At 37.0% G+C, this 20,683-nt stretch overlaps 1 protein-coding gene across 1 annotated transcript in view; it reads left to right on the top strand.

Moving 5' to 3' along the window:
* Positions 1 to 3,399: 3,399 nt before the first annotated feature.
* Galnt5 (polypeptide N-acetylgalactosaminyltransferase 5) overlaps positions 3,400 to 20,683 on the top strand; it is a 38,983-nt gene continuing 21,699 nt past the window's right edge. The window contains exons 1-2 of the mRNA XM_048345756.1: positions 3,400 to 4,793; positions 20,299 to 20,465. Of these exons, the coding sequence (XP_048201713.1) occupies positions 3,400 to 4,793; positions 20,299 to 20,465 (1,561 nt within the window). The remainder of the gene's footprint in view (positions 4,794 to 20,298; positions 20,466 to 20,683) is intronic.

Here is a 20,683-nt window from a genome sequence, read left to right as displayed (position 1 = left end):
CAGTGTTTCTAGTCATTTTTTGGTTCTCAAAATCTTGTGTTTGCCCTTAGGAAACTATATTTAACTATGTTTTTTTGCTAATGTATTATCTCTTTCATATAAATAGTAATTTTATTCTAGACCATTGTGTAATTGTTCATATTCTTCCTGTGAAACTTTTGAGTTAAAGCCATACATACATACCTAAACTAAGCATTGTTCTTATAAAATCCAAGAGGATATTTTTCTCAATATACATAATGCTTATTGTAATATTCCTCCTGTCTGTGTCCACTGATGCCCTAAGAGGTCTTCAAGGATAAGAACTGTCAATTTACTCAATATCAGTCAATAACTTAGACAGTGCTTGAACTAGACAACATTCTCAATGATACTGGACGGTTTTGGCCACATGTATGGATATTCCAAGTCAGAATGAAGAGGCACTGAACAGAGAGAAGAATCAGATATTTGTGAATCATATTAGTATAGTTGCATTTATCTGAGCTCCCTCGCTTGGGGCAAGGTACAAACTTAAAGAGCAAATGTTGTGGAAAGCAATGCACAGTTACACAGAATTCAGCATCTTTCCTTCCCTCCTACTTGAGTCTTTAGGGGGCCAAGCTTATGTCAAATCAAGGATGGTGGTTTTTCTCCCAAGAAAGTATAGTGCTATCTGAAGGCCTTAGAAAGCACTGCCCCTCATCTGTGTTTTCAAATTTGGTGCATAACCTTTATAAATAGCAATGTTGAAACATAAATTTGATTCCATTGTTCTGGGAATGCAGCTATTATTAGGTTTTACCCTACCTAAAAAGAAAATTCCACACAAATGTTGAGCTGTATTAATCAGGGATATTCAGAGAAAGAGAATCAAGAAGATCAATGATAGGTAGGGAGAGAGAGAAAGAGAGAGAGAGATTAGAGGAGATGCATTAGGAGAATTGGCTCAAGCAAATATGAAGGTTGAGATGTGTTACCGTATGCTTTCTATAAACTGAAGAACCAGGATGGATGGAAAAGTGATTCAATCCAAGTTGGAAAGCCTTAGAACCAAAAACCAGTAATGTAACACTCAATCTGAGGCCTGAGAAGCTAGGAGATCTCTGGTATAAATCCTAAACTCCAAAGATAAAAGTACTTGGAATTTTTAAGAAAGTGGGTATAATCTGTCTTAAAGAGAGAGAGATCAAATTTTCCTTTCATCTTTTGTTTTCTAAATTTTCGAGTAATAAGACAGTGCCTAATGTCCACTCATGAAGAGATTCTTGTACTCAGGTTCTTCCTTGCTAGTTCAAATGCCACACTGCCTTTCCCCCCTCTCTTTCTCTTTCTCTCATACTAGAGATTGAATTTAGGAGCCTGCTGTTACTAAGCATGTGCTCTACCATATGAGCCATGCCACCTGGCCCTCAAATGCCACTCTCTTCTAGAAATACCTTCACCAAAGAAATGTATCACTAGCTATCTCAGCATTTCTTATGCCAATTATGTTGACATATTGACACCCAAAATTAGCACAGGTTTAGGCTAGTCACAGCAAAGGGTCACAAGAGCTCAATAGCTATACCCTTATGAACAAAAAAATGATGCTAAGTGAAATGAACTCCATGTTATGGAAATGACTGTTATATCACTGTTGTAATTACTTTCAACATGCGATGTGAAACCGTAGCTTCTATCATTGATGATCCTCTTGTATGCCCTTCCTGTGGTCGTATCTTCACTATCTCTGTATCTTATCTGACTGAGTACATTGGAAACCGTGTATACAGGTATTAGAACTAGAAAACTGTAAGGGAATACACAAATCGAGAGACACAGGGTAAAAAAGACAAACAATTACAAAAGCAATACTTGCAAAACTGTTCAGTGTAAATCTACTGAACAACTCATGGGGGGAAAGGGAAAGGGGGAGAAGAGAGGGGGTAATGAGGGAGGAGGTAACAAACAGTACAGAAATGTATCCAATGCCTAAAGTATGAAACTTAAACTGCTCTGTATATCAGTTTGACAATAAAAAAAATCAGAAAGGAGAGAAAAAAAGAGAAATAGGAGTGCTTATTTATACTTGACTACAATATCTCAGCTTTGACTGCACTTTTAAAGACCCTAGGAAGATGCTAAAATTTTAATATCAGGCTATATTTCGTTAACAATCAGAATTTGAGTATTTTGTGGTCTATGAAATAATTACTACAGCTGAGAATAAGTTTATCTTAATTCAAACTGCTACAACAGATACATGGACCAATTTATAATTATTATCAATTAATTTCTCATACTTTGGAGGCTGAGAAAGTCCAAGTATGGAAGACAGAGTGAGGACCCATGTTCTGGTTTCAAGATGTCTTTTTGCTAGATCCTCTTCTGGTGGAACAGACAGGGTCTCTTAAGCCTCTTTTCTAAGGACACTAATTTCATTCATAAGAGCTCCATCCTCATCATCTAATCACTGTCACATTGGTGACATATGACTTGGATGGAGTTACAAACTTGCAGATCATAGTAAAGTGTCCAGAAAATTTCATAACAATATGACAAATCCAGGGTATGTCTATTAAATCTAGTGATAATAATACATGTGTTATTAAAAAAAGGGGAGGGAGAATAGTTGACCTACAAAAAATATATTCAAGAAAGCTTCAAGGAAGGGCTCTGAATAAATATCCATCTCTGGCAATGAGGATGTGGGAACCCCTTCTTTACAAACTATTAATCTCTTACAACTGAAACAAGAAGGTCAGAGATTAATTTATCAAGCAGAGCACTCAAGCAACTGGGTACCACAGGGTTAATGCATAGGAGGCAATAGTGGAGGTAGAAAGTAGGAACATATGCCCTCAAAGTTACATAGTTTGCTTTCTGTTTAATTGCATTTAAAACACACATAGGCTCTCACATAATACAGAAGGTGAGAGCTGAATGAAGTTTCTGGGTAATGGCTTGAAATGTTTTCCTTATGAGAAGTGGTGTTGGGTTACAGTGTGCACACCAGAACTGGGAGGAGAGAAGCAGCAACCAGGGCCTGGCCCCCACTTTTTCTTGGGCTTGTAAGAAGGCGGACATGGGCTCCCGGAAACAAGTGAAGTGATATGTTGAACTTTCCTGTGGCTTCATTTGACTGCTCCCATAGTGCCCTAAGACTAGTGTTTACCAGGGTTTGGCCAGGGCTGGCTGAACAGGCACAGATGATCCGCTATGAAATGCCACGCAGGCAGAGACTGACAGGCAGTAGGAGCTGAGCTCTCCCTTGGACTGCTGTTTCCTCTCCTGCTGTGTTCAGGGGCTGGGGTGCTTTCTGCGAACTCTGCTGCTGCTGCTGCTGCTGCTGCTGCTGCTGCTGCTGCTTCAGCTCTCTTTCCATTCCAGGTAAGCAGGCTCAGAGGGAGGACGGACTGCAAGAGAATCATTTATACCATGAACAAAATCAGAAAGTTTTTCCGAGGAAGTGGGCGAGTCTTGGCATTTGTATTTGTGGCTTCTATCATCTGGCTGCTCTTTGACATGGCAGCTCTCCGCCTCTCATTCGGTGAGATCAACACCCGGGTCCTCAAGGAAAACATCTTGAGGAGGGAGCATATAGGATTCAAAGTTCAGCCAGACCAAATGAAGATTCTTTACAGCATCCGAGAGAGGAGGCCTCTCCCAAGAGGCTCTGGAAAGTGGGGGTGGGGCAAAGAGAACTTTAGAAAGATTGATGAAGGTGCACTCAATGTTGAGGACGATTTGGACCATGCTGAGAGGAAAAGAAGGATACAGAAGTCCCTGAGAAAAGGCAAAGTTGTGCCTTTGTGGCATCCTGCACACTCACAGATGCTCCCTCTGACTCTTACCATTCAGAAGGCAGAGGGAAGAGACAGCAAACCTGAAGCCCCTACTTTCCAGGTGACATTGAAGCCAAGCCCATTGGTTGAGATTTCCGTACACACAGGACCTGGTGGTCTAAAACAGGGACTGAAGAATCACAGTCTCAGCCATGACACAACAAAACAAGTAGCTGAAAGGGACCTGAATGTGACCATCAATCTTATGACTGACAGATCAAAGCAGCAATCACAAATAGAGGTCACTAAGAGGACGCACCCAGCCAGCCCACCAGGACTGGAATTTGGGAAGGCTGTAGACTTAAATACAATTGAGACGCAGAGCAGAAAACTAAGGGAAAATAAATTCAAGGCCCAAAAGGGCCTTCCTTTTATCAAGTTGATTGCAGACAGAGATGGCTTAAAGAAGCAGCCTATGAATGAAATACACTTGGGAGGTTTGCCAAAGGATGATGGAGCCATAGTAGCTCCTGCGAGGAAAGAAAATGTTTCTGAAAGCCAGGTTGTGATTATAACTAAGGAGGAGGAGCTAAAGACATACACCAAACCAGTTTCCACTTCTCAAACCAAAACTATATTTCCTAAAGTCCTGGGTAGAAGCCAAGCAAAACCGTCTTCCAGGAGCAAAAGTGACATAGCTTTCCTTTCATCTGCTTTACGGAGATCAACAGTGTCTCAAAGTAAACAAGTCTTACCTGGAGGACCAGCCAGACTCAATGTAACCATTAAAACCAAGGTTGCAGAACACAACCAAAGTCATACAAAAATCCTTCTACCTGACAACCAAGTAAAGCATCCTGTGTTAAGAATAGATGTGACACTTTCTCCAAGGGACCCCAAAGCACCAGGTCAGTTTGGACGTCCTGTTCTTGTTCCCCCTGGAAAGGAGAAGGAGGCAGAACAAAGGTGGAAAGAAGGAAACTTCAATGTCTACCTCAGCGATTTGATTCCAGTGGACAGAGCCATTGAAGACACGAGACCTGTTGGGTAAGACACATTTCTCTTCTCTTTCTTTAATTCCAAGTATTCTAGCTCCTGTATAAACAATATTTGTTTCTGGATAATTTAGTATATGTTTTGGTCATCTAGAGAATTAAATTAGCATTAATCATTAGACATTGTCCAAATACCCCAAAACAGAAAACTTCTAATGTCAGCATATACACTCTGTTATCTTTCTATACTATCTTCTCTTGTCCATATCTCTGTTAGCTCAGCTTCCATTTCCTCTCCTTTGTTGAGGCCTTTTTAAGTGATAAGTGAATTCAGTTCATAATAAAACACATTTGAATGGTAGAACTTAAAGCTTAACTCCATTATAACAGCAATAAGGGAAGGAATTCTAAACTTGTAACTTTTCAGTATTAACAATATTACCATGAAATACATCTGGGAAACCTAGATATATTCCAAAAAGGAATATTCTTTGCCTTCCTAGAATTGTATCTTTACCAGTAGAATTCTGCCTAATCATGAACAATGATAACAACAAAGGAAGAAGTGACTTTAGTCCCTGAATTTCAATATCATTTGTGTTTGAGAATTGTAGATGTTTCATAAGTTCATTTGTACAGAAATAATAATTCTGGAAAAGCCCATCATTAATGAGCAAACACCTGCAGAATGTTTTATAGCACAATTAATAATCTCTTACATTGGTAGAGTTTGACCATTTGCAAAGAACCAATGTGCACACGGCTGAACTTTTGTTAGAGCCCTAGAAAAAGTGGTAGATATCATGGTCCAAAGGTCCATGATATGAAGGACAGCCAGAAATGTATCTGTTACTTTTACCAAAGTGGTGTAGCACTGAAACTATCCAATGTGTCTTGAGGAACCAGTTGTTCAAAGATTTAAATTATTTAAAACATCAGAAGGTGGCTGAAATCACAGATACTTGATCTAATTCAAGCATATTTTGATTCTGATTCCTTTTGTTTCACTCCAAACTGAGGATACATTGTGGCTATATATTTACTACCCATTGATAACATTCAGTTTCCTAAGCCAAAGGATGATTGCCTAGAATTAGATGGCAAGACTAAAACTTTATCACAAATAGTGTGCAAACATTGGTCTTGTTTGGTTTCTGTAGAAAAATTTTCTTTTTACTTATCCAGTATTAGTATATGAAAAAACACTTAGAGATAAACCCATGTCATACTAGAATAATACCAACATCTTCATTATCATGCCAGCTACAACGGGGCCATTTTTAATCCTTAGTCATTGGCAAATCAGCCACCTATTAACTCCTGCTTACATGGAACCTTGTGGCAAGCATGTTCCACACTTTGGCAAATGCATCCTTGATGAAAACACAGACACATGCCCAGATGAGGAAAGTAAGGAAATTTACTTTGTCTGTGATCATAGAGCTAGTAATTGAAAAAAAAAAACTACTAAAATCCATGCTTAAAATTATGATGTTGTCTTTCTCCCATCTCTTATGAATTATCCCCAAAAGAGAATCCTAAAAATATATCAGCCCAGTTCTAGTCTGAAATCCTATATATGACAGGACTGCATACACCAGCTTTGAGCTCTAAACATAGGGGAATGACATAGTCTTTAAGACAGCCTCTGTGTGTGTGTGTGTGTGTGTGTGTGTGTGTGTGTGTGCTCATAAGTCACATGGCAGGCTACTGTAGAGTCTGGGAGAAATCAAACACTGTACAGAAGCACAAGTTTCATTTAAAAGCCAGACAAAGGCCAGTATGTGGAGCCAAAAGCAAGTAATGATGATATTATCATCTTCGTGATTTGTTGAATGCTTGATGGCACCCAGTGCTTGTTAGTTCATAATGTGGTTTGTGGAAGTGAGGCATGAATTCCCAGGAATGGTATAGTGAGAAATGGACATGTGTGCTTGAGGCTGATGAGTCAGAGAACATGTAGCTCTGCCCCTCCCTCTTATCACTCAACCCACCCTGGCTAAATATAGATGCTGCACCCCATAAGCTGCTTGGCCTTGGTTCTGTTGCTCCAACAGGAGAGGAGATGAACTAACCACCAAAGAACCTATAACCTGGGCTCCCTCAGTGTATTTGTAGCTCTTTGTGCCACTCTTCCTTGAACAAGAATAACTCACCTTTTTTCTTTCACTCATACACTTTGACTGCAAATGTGTGCAAATATGTATCAAGTGGATGAAGCATGGGAAAACATTCAAATGAAATACACTTGGTTCATTGGGTGGTAAGATTTGGAGTGAAACGTATTTGTTGTTGTTTATACTTTGATTTTGGTTATTTCATTTTGAGCAAAAAGTATTTGAGATATCCTCCAGAACATTTGATAATTTTTCAGTATAATAGATTTTCAAAGTCATATAAGGAGTTGGGAGAAAATCATTATAAAATACAATAAAATGTGTGTGATAGAGAGAGAAAGAGAGAGAGTCCTACAAGAACACAGCTAAAAGAATTGGCCTTAAAATAGCTACATTAGCCGTCCATTGCAACCTTCCAATTTCAAGAGTTTGAGGGAATATTCTCTTACTGCCTTTTACATTTTACCCAATGTCTATTATCATAGATTAGCACAATAACAGGAATATAACAGTCATTGAATATTGATTGAAAAATATAAAAACTGTAGGCATGCTATTTTCAGTTAAATTTAATTCCCTCAAGAAAAAGAACAACTAGATAGTAATTAATAAATTCTTGGATGTGAATTAACTCATACCCTAGGACAAAGCTGGCAGGAAGAGGAGTTCTAAAATCAGACTCCTTTCCAACTCTGCTCTCTTCTTCCTCTCTGGACTATCTAAGGACCATTTCTAAGATGTTGACATGCACAACCTTTTACCAAAGCATTCTCCTATCATCAGCAATACCTAAATGTCCTCTCCTGGATGCTCAATAGTTATGCCCCTCGTGGTGAGTCTCTGGCATGACACATACATCATTTTCCCCAAAGTGGGCCTTCACAGAGTCAAATCTCATGAATATTTTCAGACACTGTGGTCAGTATTATGTCCTAATGTTTTTGTTAGCTGGTCTCTTCTCATAATCCTTCTGCTCTTTTCGTATGTGGCTGTCACCATTTGCACTCACAAAAGCTAATCCAGCATTGCTCAAAAATCATCTTCTGGGGCTGGGGATATGGCCTAGTGGTAAGAGTGCTTGCCTCGTATACATGAGGCCCTGGGTTCGGTTCCCCAGCACCACATATACAGAAAATGGCCAGAAGTGGTGCTGTGGCTCAAGTGACAGAGTGCTAGCCTTGAGCAAGAAGAAGCCAGGGACAGTGGCTCAGGCCCTGAGTCCAAGCCCCAGGACTGGCCCCCCCCCCAAAAAAAAAATCATCTTCTGTGAACCTTTACCTGGACCATGACATGACTGAGCTCCATTGACATAGAATGTGCACAGGCCTTCTAGATACTGAGATGCTTTGTCTTCTGCTCTCACTTCACTGAATATAGCCTTGAGCGTTTTTAAATTTTTTCTTTTTACTTTTCAAGAAAATTGCTTCTGAGAGAAATGGTTCTTAACTTTATTTCATACTTTTGGTATTGAATGTAGTAAATGTATAATACTACAAAGATGTAAGTTTGTATAATATAGATTTTGAAGGAATGTTCCCCTGAAACATTTTATATCAGTTCCAATTTTAGAAAATAAATAAGAATCAATTCAAGTGAGACTTGTAATAAGTCATATTATGAATTAATTATGACTTCCTAATTTTTCCTTTTGAATGTATGGAATATATTAGCACTTTGACTAAAGAAAATATATTGTTTTAAACTGTGATTTGTTAATTCAGGCTTCTTCATTAGTTCATATGTTCTTAATGTTTGGTTTTTAATTTTAATACTTTGACTTTAATCAAGAAATATCTATTGATTTCATCTTGGCCTGCAACCCTGGCATATAAAATATGTTTAACATACAGTGTTCTTTTGGCACTTAAAGTCTCACATTTAGTCACTTTATATTTAAAAAAAACTAATCCTGTAGTTCTTGCTCCTAATTATTGGAATTTGTTTCACTGCCAATGAAGTACAAAAAACACATATATGTACACATATACTCCCTCACACAAACATATACTTTTTCCTGAACTATTGCTGTACCTACTGAAAATGCAGGACAGTTCTATTTGGAAAAATTTTGTCATGTAGCCTGCAGCTATAGCTAACTGAAACTCCAAAAATGAACTTATTTTAGGAATGCACTTCCTGAATCTGAATTTAGAGGGGTGTGGGGGGAGGCTCAAAGGAAATTTTGCTGCCTGTATTTTGTTTTGAAAGTGTAGTAAGAATTACGGCATGCTAATTTACCTCTTCTGTGTTATAACATTACTCAGTTGCTAATTTAATGCTTTGCTGTCTCTGAAGAAGAGCTCTGACAAGTTTCTCAATGAAGCCATAAAAATAGGTCTTTATTCTCCTAGTCCAGAGCTGGGACTGTCAACCAATAATTTCATTCTTTCCTACACAGCTAAGGAGAGTATTCTTTTGGCATGTATGCAAAACAAAGATAGTTGTGGGCACTTACCACAAACCAGTCTAAATTACTGAGCAGAAAGGAAAACTTTCTGGGACTTTTTTAATATTGAGCCTAGAAGATCAAAAGCCATACTAATGAGCTACTTCAGTAAGGACAGAAGGAGGAGGACAAGCTAGAAAACAGAACTAAATTAATCACATTTCTTGCAGACTATAAGCTTCTAATCATTTATGAGGCTGAGAGGGAAAGAAATCTTGAAGTGAAATGAAATTTAAGGTTTTTATTTTCTCTGAGATGAGCGTTTTAATTGATGAACTTGTGAGCACGTGCATGTTTCTAAGTTGGGAATAGGTCTCTGTTTCATTGAAAAGTCACAGACATGAGCAGGGAATTAATTGGAGGCTGTGTTAAGAGGCACAAACTAGGACATAATACCACAAAGGTGAAACAGGGCGTAGAGATGATCGTGAAACCTTTGCATACTGTATCACATTCTCTCCATGACAAGCCTGTTCCCATAATAAGGAGAAAACTGATAGAAAACAAAAATGTAATAATAAAAAAACTTTTCTGCCACTAATTCAAAGCAAAAATATCAAACCATTCCTAATTAATTTTAAACTGAAAAATATTAAAACAAATCAGTGAATTTCCCTCGTAAATATTCTATAAAACATAGAATCCTCCTGGGAAAGATTAATTAGTAAATGTAGGATTCTGAACCTATTTATATGGCTTTTTCACATATGTAACCCAGGGCCCAATATAGCCACCAACCTAATTTTATCAAGTGTGTGTGTGTGTGTGTGTGTGTGTGTGTGTGTGTGTGTTGCTAATGCCAGAGCTTGAAATCAGGGACTCACACTCTTCTTCAGCTTTTTTGCTCAGGGCTGGCACTCCATCATCACCTGCGTCAAACCTCCTCCAGCCCAGTTGTTTTTGTTTGTGTTTTTGTTTTCTGGTTAATTGGAGATACGTCTCCAATTCTGTCCCGGCTATCTTCAAACCATACTGTTCAAATTTCAATCTCCTAAATAGCTGAAAATATGGGCATGAATTAATGCTCAACTATGTTTTATCAAATTATTGATATAATTTCTTGAGTTACAGAAGTAACTTTCTTTTGGGTTTTCTGGCTGACTCATTCAAAACAGAACTCCTGAAGTGTTTTCTTTGTTTGCTTTTGTTTTCCCAAAGGGTCAGAAAATTCAGGGGAAATAATGCTTAGAGAGTTTGTCTTGTTTGTTTTCAAAAAATGAAGAGAGCTAGGATTTCCTGGAAAACATGAGAACTATGCCAAAATTAAGTACCTTTTAATTTGGCCCTGCTTCTAAAATACTGGCATTTGTAGGACACAGTAACGTGGAGAAACTGGCCTTTCAAAGGCTTTACTTGTCTTCTGTTTGTCTTCTCCTTTGATTCTGAAAATGATTCCTCCAAGTAGATACTCTCACCGTCCCAGCTGTACCTATAGAGAAGCTGAGACTTGTGCAGGAAGCTGACGTTTCAGATGAAAATGACAGATCCTTTGGATAGTGGCAGGTTATTCCATTCCAAACAATATCCACTCGTTGCCAGGCCACCAGGAACTCTCTTCTTTCAAGACATCATCACCTCATTTGATCCCTGCAACAACCAAAGTCCCTCATTATTAACAAATAAGGGCAGGTGCACACAAGCACGTGCGCGCACACACACACACACACACACACAGAACGAGAGAGAGAGAGAGAGAGAGGACAAGTAACTTGTCCAAGAGACTGCAGCCAGCTTGCATGTGACAAAGTTGTATCCCCAAACCTTTGTCTTCAGATTCTTCCTTATAAAATCATAATTCTACTTCACTAGTTTGGTTCCGCCAACCCCAACTATATCCTTATCATCAATTTCACTTCTCCTGGCCTCATGTGCCTGAAGGGAAAGCCTCCCTTGCTGAGACTCATCTGCCCACCCTCCCACTCCCAAAAAAACTGTTTATTAGATTCTAGGTGGTAATATGGGTATATCTGTATGTGATAAGTGCATCTTTCATAGGGGTAGATGAGCGTACGTGCATATTTTTATTCTAACCAATCGCTGCACCAACACAGAAGAAGAGATTACTTCTAACTTGCTTTACCAGGAGGCTATACAAATCAAAGAAACAAACAATACAGCTGCTATGCTGACCCAAGTCATTTGACACTCAAAAGAAAATTTTCCAACTTCTAATTCTAATGCTCTTTATGCAGGCTGCAGCTCCTTCCTTTTGTTCATCGTAATGATATGACTGTGGAAGAATTTAAGATACTTTTCCTTATACGTAGGTCAAAGATGTGAGAGGGTAAATAAGGCTAATGTTATATGAAAAACAGAGATGTTAATACTAAGTGAAGATTCCAAAGTGATTGATCCAATCCCCTATGCAACAGAGAAGGTGTAAGGACCGAAGTGATTTGCCTCAGGTCACACACAAACAAGCATGGCAGTGTTACTCCCAAGGTGCCCTATCCTCCTCTCTGGACTATTCTTGTCTCATCACACCGCCTCCTGCAATCTTCCCTCCCAAACCAGCTCCACCCTGACAGCTGTCTGCTCAAAATAGACTATTGTTAAAATGGCAAAGGTTGATGCTAGGAGTGGTTTATATTTCTAACCTGTAGTATAGTTGCTTTAAAGGATACACATCGGCCTAAGAAACCCCAGTATCAGTTCACTAAAACCTTTGGAAAGAAGGAGAGAAAAGTGACTTAAATGTTCTCAGCTAATAGCCAGCTGACTTTCACTGTCAGTGATAGTCTACCCCAGAAAGAACAAAAAGCAAAATTCTTATATCACTGTACCCTCTTATCAGTCAGAGACAAAGGAGTCCCAATATTCTAAGGTCTGAGGGAAAAGAATATAATTCCAGGCGGAGCTCCTCAGCTGGAAGCACAATTCTCCTGATGCTCCCAAAGATACCCGAGCTTAGGGAAGGAAGGCCCCTAAAGGCTCCCATTGAGGCGACAGTTGAATTGCAAATAGAAGTTGAGAAAAAATTCTCCCGACCTTCTGTTCAAACCTGTGAAGACAGAGACTTGACCCACATCATACATTTTGCCTGTATTGGAATAAAATGAAAAATTCATAGAAATGAGAGAATGCTATCATTCCCTTGATCTTCTGATTTGAAACCTTTATTTGATAGGCTACATTCAAATCAGGTTAGTGGCAGAGCATTCAGCACACAGAATCTGAGAAGGTGAAGTACATCCCATTCTGAGTCTCTTTTGATAAATGATTGAGTGCTTGGTGGGTTCAGACTAAGGGACTGCCCGTTAAAGGGCAGTGAGTCTGGTCAGAATGAGGGCATTTGCATTATGGGTCTTAGGAGGTCATTATGTCGGTTTTCTGAGATCTACCAAGTGTTTCTACACCCATTATCTCTTAAAATCTTTATGGCGGTTCTCTGATATAAACTGCTCAATCTTGATCTTAAACGTGAAGAAATGGAGTTTTTGAAAGGTTAAGTGATTGACCACAGTAGCTGTGTAGCCAATGAAAGGCAGAAAGGACTCAAAACTCAGTTTCTTGTCTTGTTTTCCAAGTTGAGTTATTTTCTGTTGTAGGGTAAACATGTATCAGTTAGCTACACGATGTTGAGCTCCCCCTCTTTATAGCCATCATTTGTGTGTAGTACTTGAACTGGCTGCCGTAATCTGAATCCAGATGTCCCATAAACAAAAAATTAGGGTTAAATTTAAGGCAAAGCAAAACAATATGAGCTAATTTCACATACCCAGTTTGTATAATAACAAATGGCATACATAATAAAAATAGAATTTCTACAGACAATAAATTTATAAGCACAAAATTACCTTGCATTGAAGTGAGACTTTAATTCCATTCCTATTTTCATAATGCAACTAAAATCAAGGTTTCCAATAAGAACATATAAATAAAACAGATTACTTTACTTGGATGAAAGAAAGATATATCTATCTTGAAATGACTGTTGAAGCCTATGGAAGCTAGATGAAATTGGATGACTGTAGCTACAAAGTCTTATTTCTAAAAGACTTTCTGGTTGATCCATTGTGCCTTTGAACTAAATACGCATGCCATTTGGGTTTTTGTTTTTTTCTAGATACCAGAAAACATGTTTAACCTGTTCTGTAAAACAGGAGATCTGGCTTTGGGTCCAAGTCTCACTTTGACACTTGGTATGTGAAACCTCCGATAGATCTTTCGTGTCCTTCCTCCCCATCCTTTCATCCTGCCTTTTACTGGGCACTAGTATGATCTGTAGCACATCATATTCCTTTGGATAGTCTCCATGTGATTTCTTCGAAACATAGAAAATACAATGTTTTTCAATAATTGGCAGAGTTTAACTAATTTGTTAGATATACATAAAATCTAGTAAGAGTTTTACAAGATCAACCCATACGGGTTTCTAATGATAAAACAAAGGCACCTTGGCAAAATGGGGGCAATGGAGGATCAAGTAAGATGTTTGATGATTGGAGATGACATCTCTAAATCTCTTCAACATCTGACAGCTCTGCTCAGCTGCCCATTTCAAACTTACTGACATCGTAACTTGTAGAACATTCTTCTAAAATACATTTCATAAAAATTATCTGCTGGCTTGTACGATAAGAAAAGCTACATCATATGAAGGTTAACTCTTCAAAATGTGTTTTTGATTTGTCACTGTATATGTCTAACATTTAGTTCTCCGAATTTCACAGCTAGCCTTGTTAGTTCACACAGAATTTATACAGCTGACCTTTTGCTTTTTAGAGCTGATTTATTATTATTCAGCACCAAACGTTGAAAGAACATTTAAGTGTGAGATATGCATTTCTCATTAATTTACATGATAAAATTAGACATGTGAAGACATAGGATATTCCAGATGTCTTCTGTCTCCTCCCTACATCCTGGCCATTACCTCCTCATCTCTGCCCCACAGAACCCATAATTAAACATTTAACCACTTTACACCAGTTTCCTTACAATTTTCTACAAGTCTTTCTTTTTTTTCCTATCTCACTGTTATGATGACCCCTATACTTGAATTTTTCCAACGTGTTCCTCTATCTCCTCTCATACCCATATGCCAATCAATGGTAAAACAAATTATATACTTGCATCATGAAAAAACATTGGCATCTCCAACTCAAGAATGTGCTCAATTACTCTGAGAAATGGTTTTATATGCAGCCAGCAAGCACTCTCTCATTGCCCTTAATTCCTATCCCAATATTACACATTCACTTCAACGACTAGTCTAGTTCACTAGCAAATAACAAGTAAGAGTTGTTTTTAGCTTGTCATTCCTTCCAAATAAACCTATTTGTAGACATTGACCCTTATTTTCATCCTGTCTCAGAGGAAAATGTATCTTAACCTACTACTTAAGCTTGTTATCTAAGCTCTGTCCTGTCTCATCCCAACTCTCCATCTGCTCAATACAAATTCATAAATTTTTTTTTCAAATTTTTATTATCAAACTGATGTACAGAGAGGTTACAGTTTCATACGTTAGGCATTGGATACATTTCTTGTACTGTTTGTTACCTTGTCCCTCATACCCCCCTCCCACCTCCCCTTTTCCCTTTCCCCCCATGAGGTATTCAGTTCACTTACACCAAACAGTTTTGCAAGTATTGCTTATGTAGTTGTTTGTCTTTTTTTACCCTGTGTCTCTCAATTTTGGTATTCCCTTTCAATTTTCTACTTCTAATACCAGTATAGACGGTTTCCAATATACTCAGATAAGATTACAGAGATAGTGTATATACAATCACAGGAAGGTGATACAAGAACATCATCAATAATAGAAGCTACAGATATGCATGGGACCTTGAAAGTAGTTACAACTGTGATATAACAATCGTTTCCATAACATGGAGTTCATTTCACTTAGCATCATCCATCTTATGTGTTCATAAGGGTATAGCTATTGGGCTCTTGTGACCCTCTGCTATGACTTCCCTAAACCTGTGCTAATTATTCCCAATAAGGGAGACCATAGAGTCCATGTTTCTTTGGGTCTGGCTCACTTCACTTAATATAATTTTTTTCCAAGTCCTTCCATTTCCTTACAAATGGAGCAATGTCATTCTTTCTGATAGAGGCATAAAATTCCATTGTGTATATGTACCACATTTTCCTGATCCATTCGTCTACTGAGGGGCATCTGGGTTGGTTCCAGAGAATGGCCAAGAGACTTGAAAAAGTGCTCTACATCACTGGCCTAAAAGAAATGCAAATCAAAACAACAATGAGATTCCATCTCACCCCAGTAAGAATGTCATATATCAAGAAAACTAACAATAACAATTGTTGGAGGGGATGTGGCCAAAAGGGAACCCTACTTCATTGTTGGTGGGAATGTAAATTGGTTCAGCCACTCTGGTAAGCAGTATAGAGATTCCTCAGAAGGCTAAATATAGAACTCCCCTATGACCCAGCAGCCCCACTTTTGGGTATCTATCCAAAAGACCACAAACAAAATCACAGTAAAGCCACCAGTACAACAATGTTCATTGCAGCGCAATTTGTCATAAAATATTTTCATATGCAACTATACTAGAAGCTGGGGTAATTTAGAAAAATTTGACCAAGATGCAGGGAATTCTGGATTCCAAAAATAAATAAGATTGATAAATAAATGCTTTGAAAGAAACACAGGTTATTGTAAAAGACAATAATAGAAGATAATTATATTATATAGTAATAGAATATTAGAATGGTCAAAGAAAACTTCTCTGTAGTGGATATATTTAAGCTCAAACCCGAGTGGACAGAGAATCCATTTTGCAAGCATGAAGAGGTACTCAAAGTAAAAAAAAAAAAAACATAGTAAATTAGACTCTGATAGAAAATGTGTTTTTTTCCTTTTTCCCAATAAGGATTTATTTAATAATTTTAAGAGAAAGGATGTTAAATATATGAAAAAGCATGAAAATTAGAGTTCTTCCAGGAGACTTCTGCAGCAACCCTAGAAGTAGACAGTGAAGTTTGAAGAACAAGGGTGGCAATGGAGAGGTGTGAAGATAATTGGTTACTGATATATTCCAGAAATACAATGGACAGAAGTTAGTGGATTGATTAAAGTAAAACAGTATCTATATTTCTAGATGTGATTGAGAATTGCAGAAGAACTGGTTAGGTTACATTGAGTGAAATAAAAAAGTCTTCATAGATTTCATACCTTAAGATGCCTGTGAAACACACAGGAGCATGTAAAGTAGTTGATTTGATATGTGTCTGAAATTCATAGGAGAAATCTTGTCTAGATACAAATGTGGAAGACGTTATCAGATTTAAAACTATGGATATAGATGGGATCATACAGTGACATAATATATAGAAAACAAATGTCCAGGATGGAGCTTGGAGAATATGCTTGTAGTGAATAACAGGGAAAACCTAAGAAAATGAGTGGGACAGGAAAGCCAGTGAATCATGGGTGGAAACTAGGACCAGAAAAAAATGAGGAAAGACTACAGGAGACCGAATCTGTCAATTTTACTGACTGTGATGATATTGCTGATCAATGAAAGGAAGGATATATCAGTCATTAATTGTAATTAATATATCTTCTTGTACTTTCCCTGATGTCCATGAATATGATTCTGCCACTTTTATTCATGAGAAGAATGGGAATCAGATGATGAATTGTTCTGCATTCCACCTGGCTACCCTCCTATCTCTCATTCCTAAGATTTCTTGCTAGTCTACAAAATACTATCCATTCTTGAACCTACCTTTGAATCTTTACTCATTTTGCTCTGTCCTTTCCTTTTCTCTCCATGATAAACTTGAGTCTCATCACTCTGGTACTTTAAAAAAGTTATTTATTTATTGTCAAAGTGATGTACAGAGGGGTTACAGTTTCATATGTAAGGCAGTGAGTACATTTCTTATCCAACTTGTTACCTCCTCCCTCCCCATTTCTGCCCCCACCTATGAGTTGTACAGTTGGTTTACAGCATATAGTTAGGTTTGCAAGTATTACTGTTGCATTTCTTTGTCTTTTATCCTTTGTCTCTCCATTTTGGTATTCCCCTTCCCTTCCCTCATTCAAAGTATATACAATATTCAGGGTACCAAAGTCAGTTACAGTGACATCAGGGGTTTTGACTCTCCCTGGTACTTTGGTCTCTCTCACCAGAGATCCTGAAAATTGGATTCCTGCATGAGAGACTTTTTCCATTTTGTAAAGTAAATTTTAGAGATTAAATTTGATGATCTCCAAAATTGTCCTTCAATTGTTAATAATTATGCAATCAAGCACATTTTTCATTTAATTCTTGGAAATGCTTCAATTCATATTCTTCATTTTCTAAGTGCTTCTCTAAAATTGAGAATTAATATTAGAATTCATTATTTTGTACCACCAATAGACACTTCAATAATTTTTGAAGTAAAAGTTCATAAATTTCAAGAAAACTACAAATACAGTAAGGAAAAGAAAAAAAAAAAACAAGACAGAAAATGTGCCTTTTCTTGAGAGGTTGAGGGGCTTTTTTTATAAAGCAGTTTAACTTATTCAGTGCTTCAGATATATTGGTAGAAATGTCTCTCAAAAGACAATATATAACATCTATCATCTATGCTTTATTTCATGTTTTAACGTTCCCATTTTATTTCACATTTTAATTTAGTGCTTCAGGTGGATTGATAGAAATAGCCCTTCAAAGACAAATAATATATATTTATATGTTACATATCATATCTTATATTATGTAAGACATGTATTTATGTAATTTATTTATGTAGATATATTAATTTATATAATAAATATAATTGTATTCTATATAATAAATATGTGTTATGTTATTATATTTACATTTATATATGAGATTATTACATTTAATTATTAATATTTTAATGATTTAATTTTACATATAAATGTAATAATTATGTTTACATATAAATGTAAATATATTGGTAAATATAAATCTATAAGTTTATATATTTATGTTTATTTACATTTATATACTAATTTACAAATTAATATATTAATACATTACATATAATATACAATAAATATAATTTTATTTATTATATATAAATAAATGTAAGCGTGCAACATATTATAGTATACATGTATATACTTAATATATATTTATATATAAATATATTTTGATTTTCTATTAGTAAAATTTTCAAGACTTCATATTAGTCCTCTAATTTTTAAATATTAACCATATAAACAAGGAGAATCAATTAACTTTACATTAGGACCTAAGTTTCCAAATTAGCCTGTTAATAACTTGTGAGTCATTTATTTGATTTTGTTCTGTTTGTTTCGTAAGACATAGATTCTCAGGCTAGGCAAAGATTCAGTACAACATTCTTAGGCTTTTCTGGTTACTATGATAGCCAATCATTGTCAGAAAGCATTGAACTACAGAGAAGAGAGGGATTTGCTTTTTATTTCTTAAGAACATGCTGTGGCAATATATACCAGGTGAATATCATGTAATAGGTATATTTCATTATAGAACAAGCAGGTTTTCAATCTTTGCTTCATAGTTGACATGTTAAGGTTTAACAAACTTATGCATCATCTACAAGCCAGTAATTAGCAAGAACTGATACTTGCTCATTTTATCTAATTCTCAAACTTAGAGTTTTAGTGCAGAAAACCAGCAAGACAGTACGTTGTCAACTATAAAGTGAAATGGAAATATTTTACTGTATTTTCTTTCATCTATTTTTTATTTAGTGAATAAGCAATGTATAGCCATGTTATTTTCACAAAACACTAGCTCTCACAAATGTCGTATCTACTGCTAGCTGTTTTCATTCTTGTCGATTTAAGACTTCTTGAATGGTTAGTTATGGAGCCATACTGAACCAGAGTTTCATTCCTTGCTATACTAATGATATTATAATGAGCTAGCCCCTTTGGTGTTCTCAAGCACACATTTATAAAACAAAGAAATACAAGTGGTTTGATGTTTAAGTCAAAATTAAAGTAGTTATAATGTTCACTTATGATCACTATTAATTATTACATTACTAACTGGAGATGTGATAGCAGGATGGAAAATACTCTGTGAAATTCCACTGGACACTCCTTCATAAAAAGCAAAATAGGTAAGACAGGAAGCAATGCAGGACAGTCTGAAATTTCCTAAACACTATCTTTCATTCAGCCTTGCTCTTATTTCTATGCCAACAAAATGGTTTCAGCTATGGCTACTCTGCAGCAGAACCTCAGATAAGTACTTGTAGTTGAAAAGAACATATGAACATATATAGAGAGAATGGAAGAAAGGATTTTCTTTTGCCACTTGGCAATGCCCAGTTATAAGGGCAACCCTAAATGATGTTTGTGATGTTATATATAACTCAGAATTCCTGTGCCAGGAAAGTTGCTAGATTTTTTAATGTGAATTATTACTAGACCACAATACTCAATACCTCATTTTATAGTGTGGAAACTGAGGCACAGAGAGATTAAAGAAGATATTATCTTTGTTTATCTCATAATATTCAAATTCTGAGAAATTCTGGTGTAAAGATTTGAAATTGGGGGCTAAGAATGTGGCTTAGTGGTAGAGTGCTTGCCTAGCATGCACAAAGCCCTGGGTTCGAGTCCTCAGAACCACATAAACAGAAAAAGCTGGGAGTGGTGCTGTGGCTCAAGTGGTACAGCACTAGCCTTGAACAAAAGAAGCCCAGGAACAGTGACCAGGCCCTGAGTTCAAGCCCCAGGACTTGCAAAAAAAAAAGAAAAGATTTGAAATTGGGTCTAGCCATCTTTTAAACCCTGCCTTTCTATTTCAGCACAATGCCCTCACAACTGCTCATGTCCCATATTGCTTGCCCTCAACAGCTATTCCATTTTCTGGTTACTCTTCTGCTACTCTTTTACTTTACTCCTTCCCCAGGAAAAGGTACATGATAAAATGATCATTAATACTTATAAACACATGGTACATAGACAAATATTAGTGCCAATATGTGTGTAAAATGGTACTCAGGAGTTTTCCAACCATCTTATGTATTATATTATTTCTCTTGCATTCTGCTTCTATCTTGTCCAGTTGTGCAGATCAGCAAGTTCACAACAACCTCCCATCCACCAGTGTCATCATGTGTTTTGTGGATGAGGTATGGTCCACTCTCCTGAGGTCTGTTCACAGTGTCCTCAACCGGTCTCCTCCTCATCTCATCAAGGAGATTTTACTGGTGGATGACTTCAGTACCAAAGGTAAGAAAACCTTTTGTACTGCAAAATCAAAGTATTGGTAGGAGGCAAATATCATTGAGATGGAAAATTTACAAAGTACATTGACAAAGCATAACTATTTCTAAATGCTAAATCCTTGTCTCCTGTGGAACTTACAAGCATAAGTCTAAATATCTGTGGTATCAGAAAACTCATCACATGTTCTGGTCCACTAAGTACCTTAGACTTCCCCTCTGCAG

Source organism: Perognathus longimembris, chromosome 4, assembly GCF_023159225.1.
Source record: "Perognathus longimembris pacificus isolate PPM17 chromosome 4, ASM2315922v1, whole genome shotgun sequence".
Taxonomy (NCBI): domain Eukaryota; kingdom Metazoa; phylum Chordata; class Mammalia; order Rodentia; family Heteromyidae; genus Perognathus; species Perognathus longimembris.
The sequence above is the reverse complement of the archived record's forward strand: the minus strand, read 5'-3'. Positions and strand labels throughout refer to the sequence as shown.